General features: G+C 33.0%; 2 protein-coding genes and 1 long non-coding RNA gene across 7 annotated transcripts in view; 2 read left to right on the top strand and 1 right to left on the bottom strand.

Annotated features, from left to right (window-relative positions):
* LOC138130067 (adenylate cyclase type 6) overlaps positions 1 to 23507 on the bottom strand; it is a 366957-nt gene that overhangs the window by 333158 nt on the left and 10292 nt on the right. The window contains exon 2 of one of the 4 annotated variants that reach the window (XM_069046422.1): positions 15302 to 15329. The exons of the other annotated variants lie outside the window; for them this stretch is intronic. The gene's annotated coding sequence lies outside the window, so the exon portion shown is untranslated. The remainder of the gene's footprint in view (positions 1 to 15301; positions 15330 to 23507) is intronic. 4 annotated transcript variants of the gene reach the window in all.
* Positions 2931 to 14368, top strand: LOC138130073 (uncharacterized). 2 transcript variants are annotated; one of them, XR_011159492.1, is made up of 4 exons: positions 2931 to 3036; positions 3697 to 3821; positions 13724 to 14079; positions 14205 to 14368. It is a non-coding gene; the product is annotated as an uncharacterized lncRNA (long non-coding RNA). The 2 variants fall into 2 exon arrangements; XR_011159491.1 differs by having other exon boundaries at positions 13724 to 14368.
* On the top strand, positions 16656 to 17528 carry LOC138131370 (uncharacterized). The gene is made up of 3 exons (XM_069048334.1): positions 16656 to 16814; positions 16880 to 17103; positions 17155 to 17528. Exons 1-3 carry the CDS (start codon positions 16806 to 16808, stop codon positions 17435 to 17437), a joined length of 516 nt encoding a protein of 171 aa, XP_068904435.1. The 5' UTR covers positions 16656 to 16805; the 3' UTR covers positions 17438 to 17528.

The following is a 23507-nucleotide window of genomic DNA, read 5'->3' on the forward strand; positions in this document are numbered from 1 at the left end:
ATGATGATAATTAACGGCGACATTGTAGCAATTTAGAGTAACAAAGAAAAAAAAAGCTGTGCATAAGAAGCGAACACAGTTTAATGCAAAGTGTCTTTGTGGTAGCGACAGTTGATGTTAATTTAATACTCGGTAAAAAGTGTATTAAATTGGGGTGATTACGTCGGAGAGGAACAAAAGCTTTGGTTGCTCGGGTGAATTTTCTTCTGTACAATTTAAGATCCAGAGTCGTGAGTCGTATGTAGTTGGCATCGGAAAGAGCTTTAGGTGTTTTCGGGTAATAAAGGAAGTCTTTCTGAACTAACAGGACGTTTAATTAAGTAAAGCTGAGAACCTTAACTTAATCTCAGAGGGAATTCTCGATCTATAAATAAAATATTCAGCGGATTAGCGTGTTATCAAAGAGATGTGGGTTTGGTGATTTTGTGGGGCAAATCGATGAAAATGATTGTTTTCCTCTTTGATATGCTTTTTCCTTCCAAGTTTCCGGGACAAAGGAAATTACGCAACAACCGTGTAACACATGCAATGGGATTTCGGCCCTTCCAAAGAAATAACCTACCGTGCTTAAGAAAACAAAGAAAACGAAATTAAAACCGCAAAAACCACCGCATTTTACCGAAACATAGGTAATTGCCGTTGTGAAAAGATTGTTCCACGAGAGTTCTCACAGTTGGAATAAAAACTTCCAAGTTGTTCCCGATCTCAAACTTTCCGGAACTTGTTAAAAATGGTTATTAACTGCTATTTTATTTAAGTGTTTTTTAATTAACGGCTGCGACCTGGAAAAGAAATCTTCAACTCTTTGTTGCAGTCGAGTCGATGATATTTACAGTTTTTTTTTAATTTTATTAAACCTGCGAAAGTTTCATACAAATATTTTACGGTTAATGAAGCGCGGTGTGTAATGTTTACACAATTCACTCGTGTTAATTTGATTTACTTGTGTGTACGTTGCACGTTCATAACGTATATTATAGAATGTACAGGGTGTCAACTCCAACGTTTCATATATGTCATGTGGTTGGAAACTATGTTTTCAACAACTAAAAGCACTGCTTATTTTATTCAAATTAATTTTTATTGGACAAGCTTACAGTGTAGCCAGCCCCTTTAAAAGTTAAAAAATCTTTAAAAAAAAGGAAAAACATTATTACGAGCAAGCAACTTGGTACATTTACAGTACTAAACCTTGGGGATGGTATTGATCATTAATATTCTAATTAAGCTGCGACCGCCATGTTCCAATATGGCGGGCACAAGGTTAGCCTTAGAGAGACTTTACTATGTTCACGTTTTAACTCCATCAAGCCTTGTGCTTGAAATTATTGTACTTATTTATTTCCAAAAATCACTGCACTAGATTTGGTTCCATAAATAGGGAATAGATGTGGTTTGATTTCATTTTTTATTTACTAAGAGAATTCATAAATAAATTAGTCATCTTGAATTATTATCCTGATAGAAATATACAGATACAACTGTTCAGGAGGTTTCTATCGTCAGAGTTAATCAGGCTTGGCTTCAAGAAAATAAGAGCACAGAAACTAAACGTGTCCATCACGTCAGAGGCGAAACTCTTTTGAAGAGGGAAGAGTGCAATAATCACCATAAAATGGTAAAGAATGAGGAAAGAACAAGAGTTTAATCAAAGGATTCTAAATGATAGATAGTTGAAAACCACTGTTCAGATTTATGTTTTGTGGATGTATTTGTATCTCAGTTGCACTTCTAAATTTTCTTTCACAGTAGAACTCTGATGAAGACATTCAAATAGGATGTTGTAGATGTCTCTGGAAGGAAACAGTTATTCTTACAAAAACTTAGAATTTCTGGTAATTTGAAGGTGGTTTTCATATTAAACTTACTACGTAAAGAAGGAAGGTTTTAGCTGTAGGTTCGGGTTTGATGTAGATTATTTTTGAAAAATTATTTTCTACTAAATATCAATCAGAAGTGATATGAAGAAAAAATCAATATCAGTTGATTTACAGTATAATGAGTGTCCTAAATCATTAGGTAACCAAACGACGAAACAATATATCAAAATCAATGTGAATATCAATATTGGATCAATTAATATCAATATATAGAAAGAAGAGAGCATAGTTTTGTTCAATTTAAATTCTGACAGCCTGAATGGTTTAAAAAAGAGGAAAAGGGTTTTCGTGTTCCTTTCCAGAGATACATAACCGGGTTATACCATATACCATAAGTAGTACATAATTAAATATATAAACTTTCCCGGTTATATACCTAACTTGACATCTGTCAAAGATAACCTCAAAATTTACATTAAATTAATGTTTTTTAAGACTTTGCCTAAAGAATACGAAAACTGTTATTCAATATTCGTGCGCTGTGAGTTTTCAGGTATTCGGCCTGTTTTGCAGCACTTGGCTGACAAAATGGGTGGTGTTGAAAACACGAAATAGGTATTTCCTGATAAGAAGATTCGACACCAGAAGCTTTATATTTTTTGGGAAAACCAGGCTATCACCAACTGAACCCGACGAAATGTGATAACCATGTTTGTAAATAGTATATTTACGACTTGTCATAAATAACAATTCTTTCCACAACTCGTGCAGGCCAAAACCAAAACCAAAACCAATAGTAGGTATATTATCCGGAGGAATTAACAGAACGAATGGTCTGGGAGGCATTATTTATCAATTTTAGGAAGACCTATAGAAGAAAAGACGAACTATTGTAAAATAAAAATTCTTTGTGTTTTTTAAAACTGACAAAAATTTGAACAAGATGAGTTCATCGTCATGTCGTCATGTCAAGGAGAATTATTACCGAAGAATTTGTTGAAGTTCTCGGAGGGTCCTGATTTATTGTTTATTTTATTAGGACGACCTTCTCGTGGCAAATAAAAGAACGCTCCTCGGAACGCTCGTTCAGTTAATTTAAATAATGTTTAAAAAACACTTTGTAAGCGAATTTTAAAAACATGTTTGTACCGTCCCAATTGAGCAAACTCGAGTCCGGACCTGTACTTTGCCGTTTGAATGACTGAATAAGGTGGAGGTGAGTCAATTGTAGATCATCGTACGACTGTACTTGAGATTGTCTAATTCAACGTGTACTGAGGGACCGATATATTAATTGTCAAAAATTGAGCGGATAATGCCCTTGGGCAAAAACCAAGTCTTACACATTTCAAAAGGGAAGCCAGCGGCAGTAATAAAGAAGACATTTAACACACCAATTGCTTAATTTTGCATATTCAAATGCATGTGCTTAAGAGTGCATATAATTACGACTCCTTTATAACAGTAGCGTGCTTGTTTTTACGATTTTTTAATGCGCAGTTTCCGATGTCTGACAATAAATTTTCCAAGTAGACCAAACGCAACCACCAATACACCACGCTGCCGCCACCGCTGACATTTAAATTAGCTCAGACTGTACGTGTACATTGTTGGGAGCGCATCACCCGCATGTTTCCATTAATTTTCCTTCGGCATTAATTTTAATCGATGACATCACCTCCGTCATTATTTTATTATTATTGTAACAATATACATAACTCCCCGGTACCCATCAGCGTGGATTTGTCCTGCAATTAAACACTTCCTCAAACTGATAGTCCCTTATCGTATCGTATTAAAAATAGAAAATTCATTAATAATAAGCGTGAGGACTGTATCTCCCTTTTAATTAACTATCAGCCGTGATTATTTTTAGGGACGACTTGATAAAAATACCCCGGTACAGGTGGTTAGAAAAGAGGAAAATTCGAAGTGGGTCGATGATTGGAACGCTGGCTTTAATTTTTCCAGTAAATGTCGACTAAACAACGGTGGATAAAGGTAACAAGCTCACGTTTCCGGCTGCCTTAAAATAAATAAAATATGAAGCGTGGCTCGGTCATGATTGGTGCAATTAATTGCAGTTTTGTTGATCTAAAACTGAATAACTGTCACTATTAAACGAATGAAATAGCAAATAAAATGGAAATTGCGACTGACCTAATATTGGCGAAGTAATCAAAAGTTGTGATATTTTATGCGAATTAGATAATAATTGGTCGACTGACATTTGCAGTTTTACCACGCATATGCAGAAGTAAAATCACAAACTATGTATACCTGGTACGCTTAATTAAGACTAATATATAACTGTAACCAGATAAAGTAAATAATTTACAAAATTCTTAGATTAAACTAAGAGCAGTTATTAATTCTTAATGGAGCAAAAGCAAAAAAAAAAATAAAATGTTTGATAAATTATTAAATCGGACTTAAAATGTCTATGCATTTTTAGATTTATGAATAATTTTTATTTGATACACATCATATCGTATTTGAAATTAAAAAAGTAGACTAATTTATCAAAATATTTATTTTTAAGTTCCTCAAAACGGAACTCTTTAAAAAAAACAAAAAACTCATTCTACTCATTTTATAAAGATTCCATATGGCGGAATGTCTCTACAGGTGCTTAAGAATTAATAGATATAAATAAATTATTTACGTGCAGTTGTAGAAGTGCCAGTGTTAATAAATCAATACTTTTAATGAGATTTCAATATGCTTAATTTGTTCAAAATAAAACTGGCAACATTCTAATAAAATTGATTTTGGCATTTAATAATAGTTATTTATGTAACAAGTGAGTAAGTAAAGTAATACATTTTTTACGAGAACGAAAATTTGCCGCAGGAGCGAAGCGAGTGAGCAATCCGCCAAGTAAAAAAAAAAGAAACTTTACTTTGCATACAAAAAAATTTTAGCTTCCGTTATTAAATACACTAGTTTTTTCATTCACTTGCGTTCATAAAAAACTTTTTTTAAGGCAAATGCGTTAAAAAATGATTCGCTATGGCTTTTTTTAACGCTTCTGGATCGATTCAAAAATCACATATTATAACGGACGCCAAAAAAATTATATTATCCATTTTGAAAGATGTGAAATTCATTAGAAAAACTTACAGAATATTAGCTATCCAATTAAATTAGTTGTATAAATGTGTGCTAGTGATAACAACGTTAGTATTAATTCCAAGACCTAACCTCTAGTCTGCACAGCGAATGCAATGATTACACAATATAATGTAATTCCTCACATCAAATATTTACTTTGATTTATCTCAATGAATCTTAACAGCACAAAAATAAACTTCAAATAAATTTCCTCTTCATTTACCTAATAAATAAGATAAATTATCTGTATTTAAAATTTTAATTAGTTTGTGTTATTCTGGCTGCTGAATTAGTGTTTGTTAGTATTTTAAATAGCATTTTAGCATGTGATGCCAAAATTAAAAGACAAGAAATTGCTACAATTATCATTCTCGTCTAGAGCAAAGGACAGTCACCATAAACTGAACTATGCTGGGTCAAAGACCCGGTGTTAAAAGGATCATCAATTTTTTCAATTGCTTATATTTAAGTCTGTTTCATTAAAAGACTTTGAAATTTGTAAAATTAACAACAAACGAAGTAGAATATTATATTCATCGTTCACGGTACAATGTAATGTAAAGCTCTGAAATACAAATATTTTGTCGCAGATCACTTCAATGAAAGATTCTTTGTGCTCACGGAATAAAATACGCTATAAGCTGAAAATTGAAAATTTAGATTTGTCTTTTGGGCAGTTTGGAAGTGTGTTGATGTACCGACGTAATATAAAATTAAACGGGGCACGGCATCGAGGTCGGGTTTATTTACTGTTAGGTGTGGATATTTCTATCAAGTAATTACACTTCCTTTGTAAAGCACATTTATATTACTCTTTTTTTGCATTACGCCCACTTTTAAACAAGATCCAAGTCGGAGCATATTCATGCAACGTTACGGATTTCAGACAATTCTGCAATCACGTAATGAAGCTATGAAGTGTTGAAGTTGTAAAGAAAGGTCTTCCCGGAAGCCACCCATCCACCTGTGACCACGCGGGGTATTGCTTAACTTCACTGATCGAATGATGATGGTGCTTTGATTGTAGTGAGGCTGTCGTATATAATAATAATTAAAAAAAAAAACACAATAAAATGTTAACAAATTATTTTAAATATTAAATTAATTTTAACTAAAATGTACTAACACAGACTACAAAGAATAAATCTAGTCAAGAAATATGGGGTCACTATAAATGATAGTCTCATCGCAGAAGGCGTTGGTGACGTAGTTGAATGTGCCGCAAGCTTTATAACATGAGTGAGACTAGCATCGCCGATAGGTAGCGCTGCTGGCGGTAGTGGAAATTTGTCTACTAGTTTCTCTAACGTTGCAAAGCTAGCGGCACATCCCAAATTTATGTGGGTTTTCAACGCCAACTGCGATGGGACAATCATTTATAATGACCCTGTATTATTGGTGTAATATGTACAATCAGAAAATGAAAAATTTCGTTGTAAAATTTAAAAACAAAATTTAGAATCAATAACATTCAACTCCATTCCATATGACAAATTATCAAGTTCGCTAATCAAAGAAAATGTTGTAAACAAAAATTCTAAATAATTTAATGAAAATGTTTTTATTAGATATAATTTTGCATTGACCACTAAGGATCATTAGCAACATAACGGATAAAATAAACTTACACAACATAACAGACAGCAAAAAGGTGTAACATAGAAAACGTAAGATCATGTTACGTAAGTGTAAACGTAATTTATTTAAGGATGATTCGTCTATATTCTACCACTCATCATTTAGAATCATTTTAAATTGATTTAACAATTTAATTTTTCCTTGACAATTTATTATTAATGATTATAATTAGCAAGATTTATTTTTTCATTACTGAAGTCTTCAGCAATTTTGTTTAATTTACACCTAACAAAAAATGTCTTACTTAATACGGTTGCAAAAAGTATAAGAACAGATGAGACCTTGGCACATTAATTAAATCCATAGGATTTTTTCAATAAAATAATACACCATCGTTTTAAGTTCCAGAAAATTACAAAGAAAGTTCTATTGTAAATATCTTATTTGAAATTTGTCTTGAGAGAAAATACCTACACATTTTTATTTAAAACCAAAAACGACATGTATTTTTGTTTGCTATTACAAACATTTCTCTTATTCCTCTTTGTCATCATTTGTCTCAGTTAAATACCTATATTTCACACATTGTACCATTTGAAAGTAAATACATACATTAGTTTACATGTATGATTTTTCCGATAAATGTGTTTCTTTTTTTTTATTGACTAATAAATAATAATCATAATCGTAATAGAGAAAATACAAATATCGAGTTGGCAGCTCTGTATGTCAAAAAGTGTGACATTTATTATTTCGTAAAAATGTGCAAAAAAGTGCAAAACAAAACATTTAGTCAGCCGAAAAGTCTACTACAAATGTCATACGGTAGGTATTTTACAGCACTCAAACTAATCAGGCACGAGGCGAAGCCGAGTGCTTGAAACCTACTTTTCGTGCTGTAAAATACCCCTACCGTACTCTAATGTAAATAACTATTATTATGCGCTATAACGAGTGTTGAAATAAATTTGTGGTCAACAGTAAGCTTTCACGACCTTCTTTATCATATTTTTTAATAAATCTAGATTAGCTCTCATTGATAGAAATGAAGATTTAGAACCACGATGTATAACATCCGAAATTGAAAAGATGCCTACTACGATTTCTTCAGATAGTAATTATTGTGTTTAAGAGAATTTGTAATTTATACATTTTGAGCTAGACATTTTAAAACACCGTCCTTGTTCTTACGAAAACAGAACAGCAAACTATTAATTAAGAAAATCTGGAAAATCGAAAAAAAGAAGACTATTTTGACCGCTTTCTACGCTCGCTTTCCCGACCACATTAACCCAAAAACATTGCCGCAGAAACCGTTCATTAAACTATCAACAAATTAAAATTCACTGTGAGAGGAAACCAGCAACACCGAATCCATTTTCGGGCGACAATCGACTGCAATAAATTACGTAATAATAACCCAAATCCAGCGTTTTATCACATTTTAATGTCTTCGCGAATAACAAATGCTGTAAGTAATTATTGCGACCGCAACCGTTTAATTCAGAACCTCGTGTGTATTTATGACCGCATCAATAATTTACGAAGCCGGGAAGCATGAAAATGCGTTTAATAAATATGTATTTATTTGCCGACCCTTATATCTTCTTTATCGCACTGCCTCATCCATTTTTGATACACCTTGCGACATAGCGAGAAAGTTCTCGAAAATTACCGCCGCGAGCTTTAAGAAGTTGTAATTGTGCAAAGGCGCCTAATGGCGCTTTCTTTATTTATTGCCGGCAAGAACCAACATCAGATATTATGTATCCGTCTCGCAAACTTCCAAGGATCGATGAGTGTTGCGTCGTGGGGCTATAGATTATTAAAATGAAATTGGGGGGTGAAGTCTCACGGAAAAAGGGTAGAATGTATTTTAGGTCAGTAGAGTTTATTTGGTTCAAGGGCGGACTAGTCGAGTCGAGTTGCTACACCCCTAAATCTTTATTTAAAAGAGAGTTTCGTCGACTTTTGTATTGCTTTCGGTTGACTTTTTAACTGTGATGCTCTTCTCTTGAATTAGGTCGGGAGTTGGCCCAGAGAGTTCACAGGAAGTTTTCTTACACCTGATACTTTGGCGAGTCTAGGAATTTTATTCCGGCGTTTATTTACTTATTAAATCATAATTTCACATGAAATATGGTTATAATAAACTATCCTATACAAATCCCTCAAAATCGTGATACAGAAAGTAAATCAGCGGTACTGGTATCAAACATAATTAATCTCATTTTTCTAAGAGCAGTTTATTGCATTTTGGGTAGCAACAGAGATAAAAGTAAAACTGCAGATTTTTTTTATCTTTACATTGAATAAAGACTAGAACTGCTAATTAATATTTTAGTGTTGTCAATTTTAACAATTACATTACTGTTATTTTAATTTCATTAATCCATGTGAGGAGTGAGATAAAATTTAATGAGTATTTAATGCAAATTAGTGCAACAGTAAAAGATGTTTCTAAAAATCCATGGTCAAGAGCGACAATGAGAAACAAAACATTGTAAGCGTATGTCGTAACTTGAGCCATCCAACCTGAACAGTGATGATTCAAAATAGAGGTCTCTATCGACAGTTTCATAAAAATCAAGATTTGAGCACGGTTCCTATACGAATGAGTCACCGTGACCATGCCCTTCTCCCGTAGGAATACACAGTTCAATAGTAGCACTGTAATTCTGTGGCTGTCTCCAATAATGTAGAGCTGTGCCGCACGTTTTTGATATTTTTGTTGTTTATGACAACCACTCCTGAGGACATATTTTTTGAAACATCCGGTACCTATATTCCTCTTGAAAAAGAAGCAATTGAGCAATTCAATGAAAATTAATAAAGCCGTTAATGGTTTACTTACGCCTCTGATTGTTTATTTTCTAAAAGAATTTATGTCTAGTTATTTTTTTTATTTTTTTTTTTGCAGACAACTGCAATTTTTTTATAAGACGTGTAGTAAAAAATTAGTTTTGTCGGAACGTTATCTGGATTGGGGACCTGTCATTAAATTGGCACTACCAAAAAAACTAACTAGGCGCGCTTACAAGGCTCGTATTTGGAATTTATGACAGATTTCTCGCCAACGTACAGTTCAATCATAACTTTTAAGTGACCTTGTCAATCCACATCTAAAACGTCTTTACTATACGTTGGGCTAATTTTAAGATGAAAGATTGGAAGAAAGCAGAGACGAAAAAAACTAGATGCTGCATTCTGCTAGTAGACATTAATCAGAATAAACTTCTCATGGGTTTTTTTAATTCATAGGAAGAGAATTTTATAGAAAATTGAAAAACAAGCTTTTATATAAATGTCACCTCTCGTTTCAACAGTCATGTGGTAATTCGTCACTTTGTGTGACATCGGCTGCATGTGACAATCATTACGCAAATGTATGTTACATTTTACACGAAGATAAATTGAAAAATAACCGAGTTTAAGTAATGTAGTTTGAAGAAAACAGTAGGTGTGCATCATTCTCCATTACCTAATACAATCGAATATCCACATTCGTACAAAATACAAGGAAAAGGCAATTTGATAAAAACGATGCAGCCACAATGAGGACAAGTTTAGCCGGATTTTTCATTACGGAAAAAGTATGTTATCAATCCCGAATAATTCTGAAATACCATTAAAACAAATTATATTTTATCTAATGATAGGTATAAAATTATTAACTGATCCATCAACTGGTGGCACTGTTCATCATTCATCAAATACGGTCATAGCTCTGCGATAATTTCCGGGATTTTTACTCATTTTCGTAGAAAGAGTGGCCATATGGGTGGTTCAGGTGATATTACTGTTCTATATTTTCGCCAGCAACAAATTGATAGTAGGTATGGTATAGCGAACAATGTGGAGTCGGGAAGATGCTCTTGTCACTAAGCTTTAAGCTACCCTACCACACACTCTGCAGTTGTCCCTCAATGCACCAAGCCTCGCGGTCCCTACTACAATAATTGCAATTACAGTGAATTTTTATCAAAAGTAGAAATAAAATTACATATTGCTATTTTTGATAACTGAATGTAAAACATGAAGGATAGATTTAGCAAGCTCAAGGTTTGTCACTTTTCTTTACAAAGTACTTTTTTATGACAAAAAAATCGTAAAACCAATATATTATCCAATATGCATTAAGTGTTTTTATTAACACACTTCCGTTAGAATAACATATTTATAATGTGATTTTAAGATTCGTTTCGTTTTATGGTTTCTCTTAAAAATAGTTAAAGTGAAGAATATAAAATTCTTCAAAACTGATTATTATCAAACTGTTAATAAATATATCAGTTGGAACCGAGGTTGAGCCTTTTCAAACCAATAAAGTGGATTAAACACTTTGCTAAATAAGTGAAAGGAAACAGGTGATAAAAGAGCTTTTTCCAAATTTTCTACACACCAAAACACGTAATTTAGAAACAAATGAGTGCCACCAAAGTTATGAGAAGACTTTTTTGACTAATTTAAAATAAACATGTATATATTACAATTCTTGTGCACTTATTCAGAGCTTTTACAATCTGCATTCGATTCCAAACGGTTTCCTGAAATCAATATGCAACAAGTGCATAAAGCACTATTTTTTTCACGAATGGGAAAATTGACGGCAAGCCCTTGAGTTAAAAAAAAAAACACTTTACGCGTAAGTCTCATACAATATTTATTTCTACAACCTAAACATAAAATTTGACTTTCCTGAAGTCAAAATTACGAGATTATTTGAATTATTGTCAATACACTCTTATGATTTCGATGCACGTGGTGGCATATGGACACGCTACCGCACTTTTTTATAGCTTTTTACGTATTTCCAGTGGTACTATAAAGAGATGTTTTATTAAAAATCAATAAATTTACTACAATCGTAGAATTTTTTTTCAGTAAGCCATGGTGACCTTCCACGTAGTTAAATCAAATATTTAATCACTGCACTGAAATGACATGGAAATATACCATCAACAAATTCTTATCACTTTATTTGATTCACGAAACGTAATAAAACATTTGATGCAGATTAATTTTACTGCAGCACTTAACATCGTAAACACTCACTGACAATCATATTGTCAATAAAGCTTTTAAAACAACATCGACTAAAAAATGCGAAATGAATCAAACTAATCTTTTTATGAAACAATAAATGTCAAAAGTCTAAAATTGAACTCTTGAAATATAAAACTATTGGTATGCAATTATCTACAAAAATATATAAAATTAAACCTTGTAAACATTTTTAAGCAAAACGTTGATGTATCACTACAAGAAAAGTGCATTGCATAAAAATATAATCGATTAATGCCCGGTTTCTAAAACGGCCCAATAACTAACTGTCCGGTTAAATCAACCGTTGCTATAGAAACGCTAAAAAGTAACCAATCACATTGCATGATTTTTGTATTTATCGGAGAGTTAACTAACTGGCTTTAAAAGGTTCAAAATTATGGTAATTGTCGTTTTACTATGTAGTTGAAGATAAGATTAAAACATAGTATACTAGACGTGCAAAAAAATTACTAAAACGCAAAATCCCAAGGAAATAATTTTACTTCAGTATAAGTTTAGAACATCATTGAAAGTGTCTTCCTTTGGCTTTGTTACAATCGAGAATCATTTATTCAAACACGCACAACATCAACAGACACTGACGTTGCACTTTTTAACAAATCTTCCTTGAGATGCTCACCATAATTCAAATTTGAAAGGATTATGCTACTGATTACTAATACATAAATGTAGTCGTAATTCTTACATTGTCACTTTTTACATTTTGTATAAAAATGTAATGTTGTGAAACAGGTTGGCGATTTTATCGAAAGTAAACTTTTAATGCAAGGATAACGTTTTAACTCTTTTTCGCAACATCAAACCATCATCTTGATTGAATCTGAATTTCTGAATTTTTGCGACAATTTTGAACGAAAACCCAATCACTTCTTTAAATTTCACCTATGGTTTATTCTAAAATAAACTTTTGGAATGTTCGTCGTTGGCGCGGAGCTGAATAATGTCTTTTAAATCCATGTTGAACCCTAGAAGAATTCTTAAATTATAAAATAAAAAAATATATAAATAATTTAAAATTGAATGGTTTCCGTTTACATGCCAAGTTTTCTTTTTCAACTTTTAATAACAAAAAAATTGCCTTATATTTTCAAAGACCTTTGGCGGGTGTGTCTTGTAATTTCTTATCTGCTAGCAGCATTTATGAATCTCTCTAATTCTTTATTTCATAATACCGTAGGGGGAGCTAGAAGCGATAAGACACGCCTAACAAAAATCTACCATAACGCATGGAATTTATATTTACATGTTTGTTTATTTTGCTTAAAACTTTATTAAATAAACGAAAAAAATATATATAATTTAAAATTATATTTGTATTTTTTTGCTACAGAGCGCCCAGAAATGTGGTAGAGTGCGTTTCAACGAGAGGTACACGTCTATAAACTTGCGTAGAAATCTTTTTCGGTCTACGGTGGCGTGGCTTACCTAGACAGTAGCGGCGTTAGTTTGTACTTTTCAGGGAATTGTCTAATTTCATTTCAACAGCTGATTTTTCGCCATTTTGTCGCAAATCACAGCCAGGTTATTGTTCTTCACCGTCTTCTCTTTTATGTCATACAACTTGATTTCTAATCCCGGTTGTGAAAATCTGATATTTCCTGTGTTGTGAAAGTAAAAACAAAAATAAAACTGGACTACGCCAATGCACTCGATTTTGGGTTGCCCTTCCCCTACATCTGGCGCATCTCGGTAGCCACGCCTGTGTACCTCTCGTTGAAATGCACTCTAGCAAGTTTTTCGATTGGTCCCGCAAGATGACACTTTTTTACAGAGACCTTTTTTATGCATGGCATCGCCGCTATCTAAATTGAGATAAATAAATGTCAAGAATTGTCAAACCTAAAACATTCAAATTCAAATTTAATTGAAAATGTTCAAATTGACCACCATTATGCTCAATGCATTACTGAACCCTTCGAGCAACATCTCGACAAATTTTAGTGCACAAATCGGGGGTAAAAATTGTTCGGAAAACCTCCTTAACATATTCTTTTGAAAAAATTCAAAAATTGAATGTTGCAAGATTGAGCAAATTTGGCTTTTCGAAAGTGCCATCTTGTGACACTTTGTGTAAAAGTTGCTACCACATTTCTGGGCGCTCTGTATAAAGAAATAAATTGGAATAATATGTTATACCTATAAAGTTACCACCAGGAAGTGACGTTTTACAGGACTAAAAGGACAACCCACACCACATTAACTCAACTAATGATGAATCAAGAAATTATTATTTTAGGTGAGTGGAATTAACATGAAAAGTTTAGACATTTTTTAAATTTTAGTTTCAAAACATTTGGTTTATAATTTTACGAGGAAGTGGGATCTTTAGTGGGAGCAAGTGTTGGCTAGAACTACAGTTTATGTGATGGAAGGGGTCGAAAATCGTGCCTTTGTGTATCTCCATAGAAACGGTTAAAATGGCTTCTTTTTTCTGAGCAGAAGTACTTCAAGTCCTAGGACTAAAAGTGTCCATAGGCGGCTCGATCGAGTCGAATATAAGGTCATTTGAAGCATTTGTCACGATTTATTTATCAATTACACGAAATATTTAATAATTAAATTATTCCCATTAAAAAAAGCCTCTAAAAAAGCGAAATAACGAAATTATTACCCAATATTTAACAGGTTCCACTGTGGTTAAAGACGAGCCGCCCGTTGTGGGCGTGTCCATGGATGGTATTTAGCGAATATCTGAAGGACGTCCGATATACCATTGAAAACTAAATGCACGGCAACTTCAATGCAAATCTAAGGGTACGTTTATGTTGGAGCTACGATGAGCGATAAAAGCGGCGACAAGAGCGAACTGCCATGGTTTTCAAATGGCAATTCGCTCTTGTCGCCGCTTTAATCGCTCATCGTAGCTCCAACATAAACGTACCCTAATCTGACCACAGTCCCGGACTAAAAGTGTACGATTTCTACATAATTGCTCCTGTGAAAAGTATCTGGCTACATAGGTAAAATTTTATGAGTTCGCTAGAGGAAGAATTATAAATTATTACTGTAGGTTAGGTATGACCGCTTGTCACTAGGTGTGACCGCTTTCGATGCAATAAAATCACCAATTTGACAATGGGAGATATCGAAGATTTGGGCTCTACTATCTTAGTAAAAGTTCAGGATACTAAAAATTACAAATCGCGATCATTCGCCATTTTGGGAAAGTTTTACCTGGAAATTTGCAGAAAGTAGATCGGATAATGTAGATATTGTTGTAGACTAAATGGCAATTTCAAGTACCAAGAATATTACAAGGAAAGTAGGAATTACTGATGCCTTAAAATTTGAAAATTGTGACTGTCTTTTTGTGCTTCGCTCAGTTCGACCTCGACTTCGTCTCGGTCTTCAATCTCTGGGCTTACCACAAAAAGACTCACTTCTACTCTTTTTGATATACTCGTAATATACTATTTATTACACCACATTGTCGATGAGTTGCAAATTTCGATGTAAGTAAGTTAAAGAAATAAAAGGAAAACCAATTTATAAACGGATTATATTTAACCATTTAGGCAACAAATTCAATAATTAGATTGATACTTATTTTTCTATAACTGGACAAGTTTCATCTTTTAATTGATTTTATATTACATATTCAAAAATAAAAAAAATTCACAATTGTTTCTAATGATCAATGATCATGATTCAATTTTTTTATCTATCACTGTACGGTACATCCAATTCATCCCAAGCATTCGGACAGGTAAATAAATACTTACTTGCTATTAACAGCGTGTGGTATTAGACCTTAAATGAAGAGAAAAAAATGTCAATCAAACAAGCTCGTTATGTAGTTCCTACGGTGCTAGGGTGACAATACATAATGCTTACAATTATTATTGCACTTGTGTACCGCGGTCTGCAGCTTCGTTGTGCAGACTTTATTAAAGTGCGGTAAAAAATGTCTATAATCCACTCGTTGCGTGTAAATAACTATTAGGTACGTGTTTCATTAAGATAAATTTAATAAAAAAAATAAACACAAAAATTTGATGTTTCTGCCTAATTTATAAAATTAAGTGTCTTGCTTCTGAATAATAACGTGCCCACCCTTTCCTGTTTGGTGATTATTTCATTTTCACAAATCCAGCAATGAAAAATTGACATTTGAAATATTAGATATTTTCTAACATTGCAAAAACATGGAAATAAAGTTTTAGAATGGCAAATTTCTCATATTTTATTTACATTTAGTTTATTTACATTTACAAAAATACAAAATTTAAATTTAAATTAAAATTTGAAGCAAGTAACAAAGACGAAAAAACGTTTGGATATTTAGTATTGAATTCTGCAATTATATAATCTTACGCCGTGAAAAAGGTTTAGAACTGAAAAATTTGAAAATGTGTCACCATTAATTATTATTATTGTGATCCTTTAATTCATTATTTTTTTGATATCACACTTTACATAGATCGAGGGATCAAATTGTTTTGTAATCTAGTCATCCATGGATTTGAATCCGTATGTCTTTGCGATTGATATGTCGAGATCTAACCTGTTTTTCAAGCTGTGTTTATTGGAGCCTGCACTTCAAGTAACGACATACGATTTCGGATTCATGGATAATAATAAACATTTAAATATAAATAAGTAACAATTTGATCTAATTTTTATTGTTTCTTCAATAAACGTAAGTTAAATGTCAAATATTGTATGTATGTAAAGGTGTTTTTTTTTTAATTTGGCGTCGAAGTAGGCGTTGGAGAGTCGATTGAGATCGCACCACTCGTGTAAAAGCGTAAGATTTAAAGAGCTCATCCATGATCCGTTTACCTATATAGTGCGTTGACAATCGACAGTTCAACGCCTACTTCGACGCCAAATTTAAAAAATACCCGTTATATCTATGTATGTATGTATGCAGTTATATGGATCACATTTTTATTTTTTCATGACCTGTATCGAGTACTAGAAAATTAATTCTTTCTCCGAAATCATTTGTGCCAATTTTTCTTTAAGTGAGATTTCCTATCAAGGACAAAAACGTTTATCTTTACACATTCAAGATAATATTGATTTTATAATTGTAATATTTCATAACAACATTTTCTTTGAAACGTCGTACCTAATGTTTTTGTTGTCCAAATTTAGGTGCATCCACAGTTGTTAACATTTTACTTATAACCTTCCTATCGGCGCTGTTGTAAAAAAAATCCGTAAAATGATCATCAGGGAAGCAAATCTAGTCAGTCGACTTTCTCCTGCAGCTGAGGCACCATGAAATTAGTAAATATCAAATTTATTTATTTTTTTATTAAATTTAATAGCGAATTCATGATAACCTCTTACAGTTGATAACCGCTTCGCTTTTTCTTATTTCTCATGGGTCTGGGCGACCTCAGTCACCTGACGAAGACCCAATAGACCGACTACTGACAGATGCAGTAACACATTTTGGTTTCAAAGATTTGGGAAATATAAATTTACCACCAATCAAGGATTATTTTGACGACCAAAATGACCACCCACACTCATTTAATTTGACGAATGATGGATCAGGAAATTATTATTTTGGGTGAGTAAAAGTCACATAAGTCCAAAATTAACAACACTTTTTAAATTTTAGTTTCGACGCGTATGATTTAGAACGGTACGAGGTGGGGGAATTAAAAAATCCCGGTACAGACAACGAAATTCAAACAGTGAGAGGTCAATACATTACCCGATATGTCAACGAGAAAGGTGCTGTCGTTATGCTTACAATTGGTTACGTAGCCGATGAGAATGGTTTCCAACCATTTTTAATATCCGTTAAGGGTGCCTTATCACAAGCAGCTGGACCTTCAGGACCCAAAAGCGGAATATCGTCTAGTGTGTTGGGATCTCTGGTGGGAGGAAATATCGGATAGAAATTGTTGCGCAAGCAGCAAAAAAAATTGCGTTGTCATTATTTAATGTATAGTTACGACAAACAGTAAAGAAATAAAAACTGCGCTTCCAGTTTTTCTTTTCTTTTCTTACCATATTATAGCGTTTTTGTCCTACGTGGACCATTACCTTTACTTTATTTCTGTCTAAAGCAATTCTATTAAAATTAATTGTTATGTACTGCGGTATGATCAAGAATGACTGAATCTGTTGGTAACAATGAACTTTGGCAAATCTGAAATTTACCATGAAAGATTCATTTTTGTAATACCATAAACATAACTGACCTTACAGTTGCGATCAATTGAAATTGAAATTACGGAAATAGTTATTTACTTTTCCGTTTTGATCTGGGAGCTAAATAGACTTCGGTCTTAGCTTCTATTTTGTGTAATAATAATAATAATAATATAAAAAACACATATGCGGTTTACAATCGATCATTGATAAATGTAGGATTTGCGGAACTGAAGGGGAAACCATTGAACACATCATTTCTTCTTGCACCGTTTTGGCTCAAAGCGAATATAAAAAACGTCATGATATATTCGCAAAAATTATACACATGAATTTAGCAGTTAAATTCAATTTATTAAAGGATACACAACCACATTACATTTATAAACCAGACAGTTGTTTAGAAAATGACAATTACAAATTATATTTTGATTGCACAGTTTTAACTGACATTCACATTCAGCATAACAGACCAGACATTATTATTTTAAATAAACAACAAAAGCAAGCATATCTTTTAGATATAGCTGTTCCAAATTCACACAATATAACACAGACATATAATACAAAAATTAATAAATATTTAGAACTCTCCGTTGCTATGAGAAATCTTTGGTGTTTAGAAAAAAATTCGATTTTACCATTTATAATTTCAGCAACAGGAATAGTACCGCAATCTCTTTTTAAAAATTTAAAAGTTTTGGACTTAGAAAACACATTGGTGGTTGAAATTCAAAAAGGTATATTATTATACTCATGTCACATCGTGAGGAAATTCCTTAACATTGACACAGAACATAAAACACAAAAAAGTCAAAATGTGGAGGCGAGACGCCGGTAATTATGTTGATAAGCACTGCACTATTACTTGATAGTATTATCCGTAATAGTGTATGTACTCCGGCAAAATTGCCGTGCCGCCGGGTGGAGGTGGGATAGTATTAACAAATTAAAGGAACGTCATCACATATCAAGCTTTGTCAACATTAGACTAGTATCAAGGTCAAAGATTTTTTCGTTTGGCGTAGAGTATAAGAAAAAATCGTAGCAAAGGACAGCATACATTTGTTCACGACTTTAGCTTGTCTGATAATAATATGTCACAGAAGCACTGTACTGGAGAAATGCTGAAAATGCTTTTAAAAAAAAGCTATTTACGTCAGTGAAAGTGTATCATATAGTAGGATTTTATTTCAAGTTTTTTGTGTCCTACATGTAGTGCGCTTCAAAGACTGTATTTAGGACCGCTGTTAGCGACGTGACCGGTGGTTATTTAACATTATTGAAACCGTAGTCTTGTATTTGTTATTGGACAATATTATAAATGGATTGTGGATTGTAAATTTAAAAAAGTTGTAGAATAAACACAATTTATTTCATTCATTCATAATACAAAATACAAATTGAAATATTGGGAGAAATCGAGGGACCTTGAGAGACAACTCATTTCAATATAGTTTGGAGCTTTCGAGTGTGGCCAGCCAGTCTTCAGTTGACTGATTTTGGCGTAAAATTTTTCGATTATTAGAAGCAACAAGAACAAACAACGAACTGCGTCAGTAGAATCTGAAGGGTCCACCTGTTGCGCTGGTACTCTGATGAAGATTATTTCAGGAGCCCGAAAGAATTTCTATTTACTGAGAAATTAAATATTTAGATGGCCTCTAGGATGGTTTTGCTTCAAAAAAAATTTTTGTTTTATTATTTATTGTATAAGCAGTATTCTACAACATCGCTAACGATGTACTATCTCACCAGAACAATAGTTATGTTCATATGAGTAAGAACATTTTTCAGGTAGAGGCCGAAATTTGAAGACGAGTGATGCAAAACCGGCCGAATATCTGGAATATTGGATAATGTTTTTCGTGGTCGTTTAATCACATTACATTTTTATTTTTTCATGACCTGTATCGAGCACTAGAAAATTAATTCTTTCTCCGAAATCAAAGTGGGCTTTCCTAACAAGAACAAAAAAATGTCTCGTTGATTTGAATCGATTATTCACGATGAATGTGGATAGGTGGCTATGACATCTGGTAACATTGTTGCTGGTACCCACAGAACAAATAAAATTCCCTAATAGAAATTGATAGCTTTCGTGTTAGGTTAGGTTGATTTCAATTAAGGTTGGCGACGGAAACGGTAACATCGTAGCCAGTTTGAACGTTTTTCGAGTTGAATCATAATCAAATGCCGCTGAAAGTCGAACTTGAATATTTATTTAAAAAAATATGGTATATTGCATAACACAGCTGTACTAACGGAAAACTGTATATCCGTTTTCTATCCATAATAATTGTTTCATCAAATTGAATTAGACAACATTGTTCAAATTTGAATGTCGGAACAATCATGTCATATTTCTGATAGGAAAAAATATAAAATTGAGCCAGTTTATCCAACATGATGAGAATAAATCACAGCCACCCCTTATCCACATTCATAGTGAATCGATAATATAGTTTGTCTCAATTCTAAATTTCCACCACCTGTTGAATTATGTTGGCAAAATAAAAATATTTCTAAATTGGGGATTCTTATAACCATAGTTGGCAATATAATTATTTTGTAAAAATAATTCGAAAACATTAAAATTAGTTAATAAATTTATTTTGCTTTTAGAATTTGATTTTCAACCTATTCATTTGGTGAATTTTAGAAAAGGTTTTCATTCTTTTCCTTTATTCTAAAATTCTGAGTTGTAAAAACGGAAATTGAGAGATAACCTAACAAATACAATCTGACGCATTTTTCACCAAACAGTGTTGCCGGTTGTATTTCCAACGTAGAATGCAGTGTTGGTGGAAATTTAGAATTGAGACAGACTATACACATTCAAGGTAATTTTGATTTTGTCATTTTAAATGCATCCACAGTTGTTAACATTTTACTATAAACTATAACCTTCCTATCGGAGCGGTTGTAAAAAAATTCATTAAATGATGATCAGGTGTGCAAGACTAGTCAGTCGAGTTTCTCCTGCAACTGAGATACCATGAAATTAGTAAATATCAAATTTATTTTTCTATTAAAATTCTTAGGCCCGGTTGTATAAAGCTTAGTTAACATCGTGTCAGCTAACAACGCGTCAAGTCGGAAATCCGCCCATTTGATTGGTTCATTCAAATAAAATGTTGAATATCCTCCAATCAGATCGTTTGACATTATGTTAACTTTAACAACGACTTGACATCGCTTTATATCGCGCGTTCAAATGAAATCCTGGGCTGAGTAGGCGTTGGAAAAATTAAACCGTTTAGAACAGTGTAAAGTTTGAATTTCCCGCCGTTTATGTTTAATCGGGACATAATTGAACATGTTTGTTTTCAGCAAAGGGTATCTTTAGCTATTTGCTTCGAGAATAGGAATCGTTAAGATATTCTATTTTTAATGTAAAACATTGCAAAGAAAGAAAAAAAGAAAGAATTTTTTGGCTCTCAATTTTAGGTTAACTGTCAACATGCTCCAATTAATCTACGCTTTAAAAAAGCACAACAATTGACGGTTTCCAACGCCTTCCCAGCCCAGGATTTCATTTGAACGCGCGATACAACCGGGCCTTAGCAAATTAATGATAACCTCTTTCTTGCAGTTGATATCCGCTTGGCTATTTCTTATTTCTGGTGGGTCTGGGCGACCTCAATCACCTGACGAAGACGCACTAGACATAATATTTAGAGAAGCAGCAACACTCTTGCCTTTCAAAGATATCAAAGATCTAGATTTACCATCACGAAAGGATTCTCTTGGCGACCAAAATAACCACCCGCACGCATTTAATTTAACCAATGATGGATCAGGAAATTATTATTTTGGGTGAGTAAAAGTCACGTAAGTACAAAATTTCATAGTAAAAAAATATAGACTGAATTTAACAACACTTTTTAAATTTTAGTTTCAACGCGTATGGTTTAGAACGGTACGAGGTGGGGGAATTAAAAAATCCCGGCACTGACAACGAAATTCAAACCGTGAGAGGTCAATACATTAACCGAAATCGTCGTGTACACTAGCAAAGCACGTAACTCCAAAATGCAAAATTTTACAGGAGCAACAATAAACTGTACCAGAAACAAAATTGCATTCTGCTAACCGTGCTTTGCTAGTGTACAGGACGAAATGTCAACGAGAAGCGTGCTATCCTTGAGCTTACTATTGGTTACGTAGCCGATGAGAATGGATTTCAACCATTTTTAATATCCGCTTCCTTATCAAAACCAAAACGTAGATTTGGAGGAACAGGATATAAAAGCGGAATATCCTCTAATGTGTTGGGATCTTTGGTGGGAGGAAATATCGGATAAAAGTTGTTACGGAAGCAGCAAAAAGTAAAAAATACAGTTGTCATCATTTAAGGTAAAGTTAAGATAGACATTAAAGAAATAAAAAGTACGTTTGTGCTTTTCTTTTTTGAAATACAATAAATAAGAATGCTACGACGCTACTACGCTTGCAGTTTTTTTTTTCTTTTGTTACCATATTCCAGCGTTTTTGTCCTACGTGGACCATTACCTTTACTTTATTTCTGTCTAAAGCAATTTTATTAAAATTACTTGTTATGTACTGCTATTGTTTTCCGAAATGTATTTTCATCACAAACTTGAAATATTAAATACGAAATGATTAGACTACCTAAATCCTGTTGCTAGTCTTATAGGATTCTCGGTTTCGCAAGATCTCATTTCTTCTATAAAGCTACGCCCACACACCTTCACGATCAAAGACACCACCATAACAGCCGTTATATACGAGATTTCATAAGGGCTGTAATTTTTGCTACGCTCGTCGTGCTTTAAACTCGCGCGTGCGACAATATACCGTCTTATAAACATGTATAATAATATAGTATTATTTTACACTAGGAAAAAAATGTCCACTTTAGACACATGAAAAACAATGGACATATTTTCTTTCTCGTTGAACATTTCGAAAAAAATTCGGACAGGTTATTATTATTATTATTTAATCATAACGACGTAATCTATTTCTTTTTAAACGGTAACCCCCCAATTTTACACCGAAACTTCCACACAAAAATTCTTCAAGAAAAAAAAAATTTTACGATATTTGAATATCAGCAAATATCAAACTTCATTAACATTAGATCATCAAGGTCAAAGATTTAGTAATTTCCCGTTCGGCGTAGAGTATGTATAAAAAAAAATCGTAGCAAAAGAGAGCATACATTTTTTCAGGACTTTGGCTTGCCTGATATGTCGCAGAAGCACTGTACATACTAGATAAATGCTGAAAAAGCTTTATTAAAAAAAAGCTACATATTTACGTCAGCGAAAGTGTATCATATACAAGAATTTTATTTATTTGTAGTGCGCCTCAAAGACCCTATTTAGGACCGCTGTTTAGCCACGTGAGCGGTGCTTTATTTAACTTTATTTCTTATTGCACTATTGAAACCGTTGTCTTGTAGGTATTTGTTATTGGACAACATTATAAATTAAAAAAAATATATATGAATCAACACAATTTATTTCATTCATAACATAAAATACAAATATGAAATATGTAGTTATTTTGTATTTATACTCTGTATATTTATTACCGTGTGGGTGTCTAAAAAAATGCATTACTAAAACAGATCCAGTACACAATGAAATGAAAACTTTATTGTACCACTCACCACTAGACCATGTTATTGTAAACATTACCATTACCAGAACAGTCATTAGCCCGACCAGTACTGTCCCATTTAAAGACGGACGTCACCGATAATAATTGCACATTCATAATTCAAAATAAATTGTCCATTGTGTTAAAAATTCGGACCAGTGCTTGCGAATTGCGCTTATGTAA

This window comes from Tenebrio molitor, chromosome 5, assembly GCF_963966145.1.
Source record: "Tenebrio molitor chromosome 5, icTenMoli1.1, whole genome shotgun sequence".
Taxonomy (NCBI): domain Eukaryota; kingdom Metazoa; phylum Arthropoda; class Insecta; order Coleoptera; family Tenebrionidae; genus Tenebrio; species Tenebrio molitor.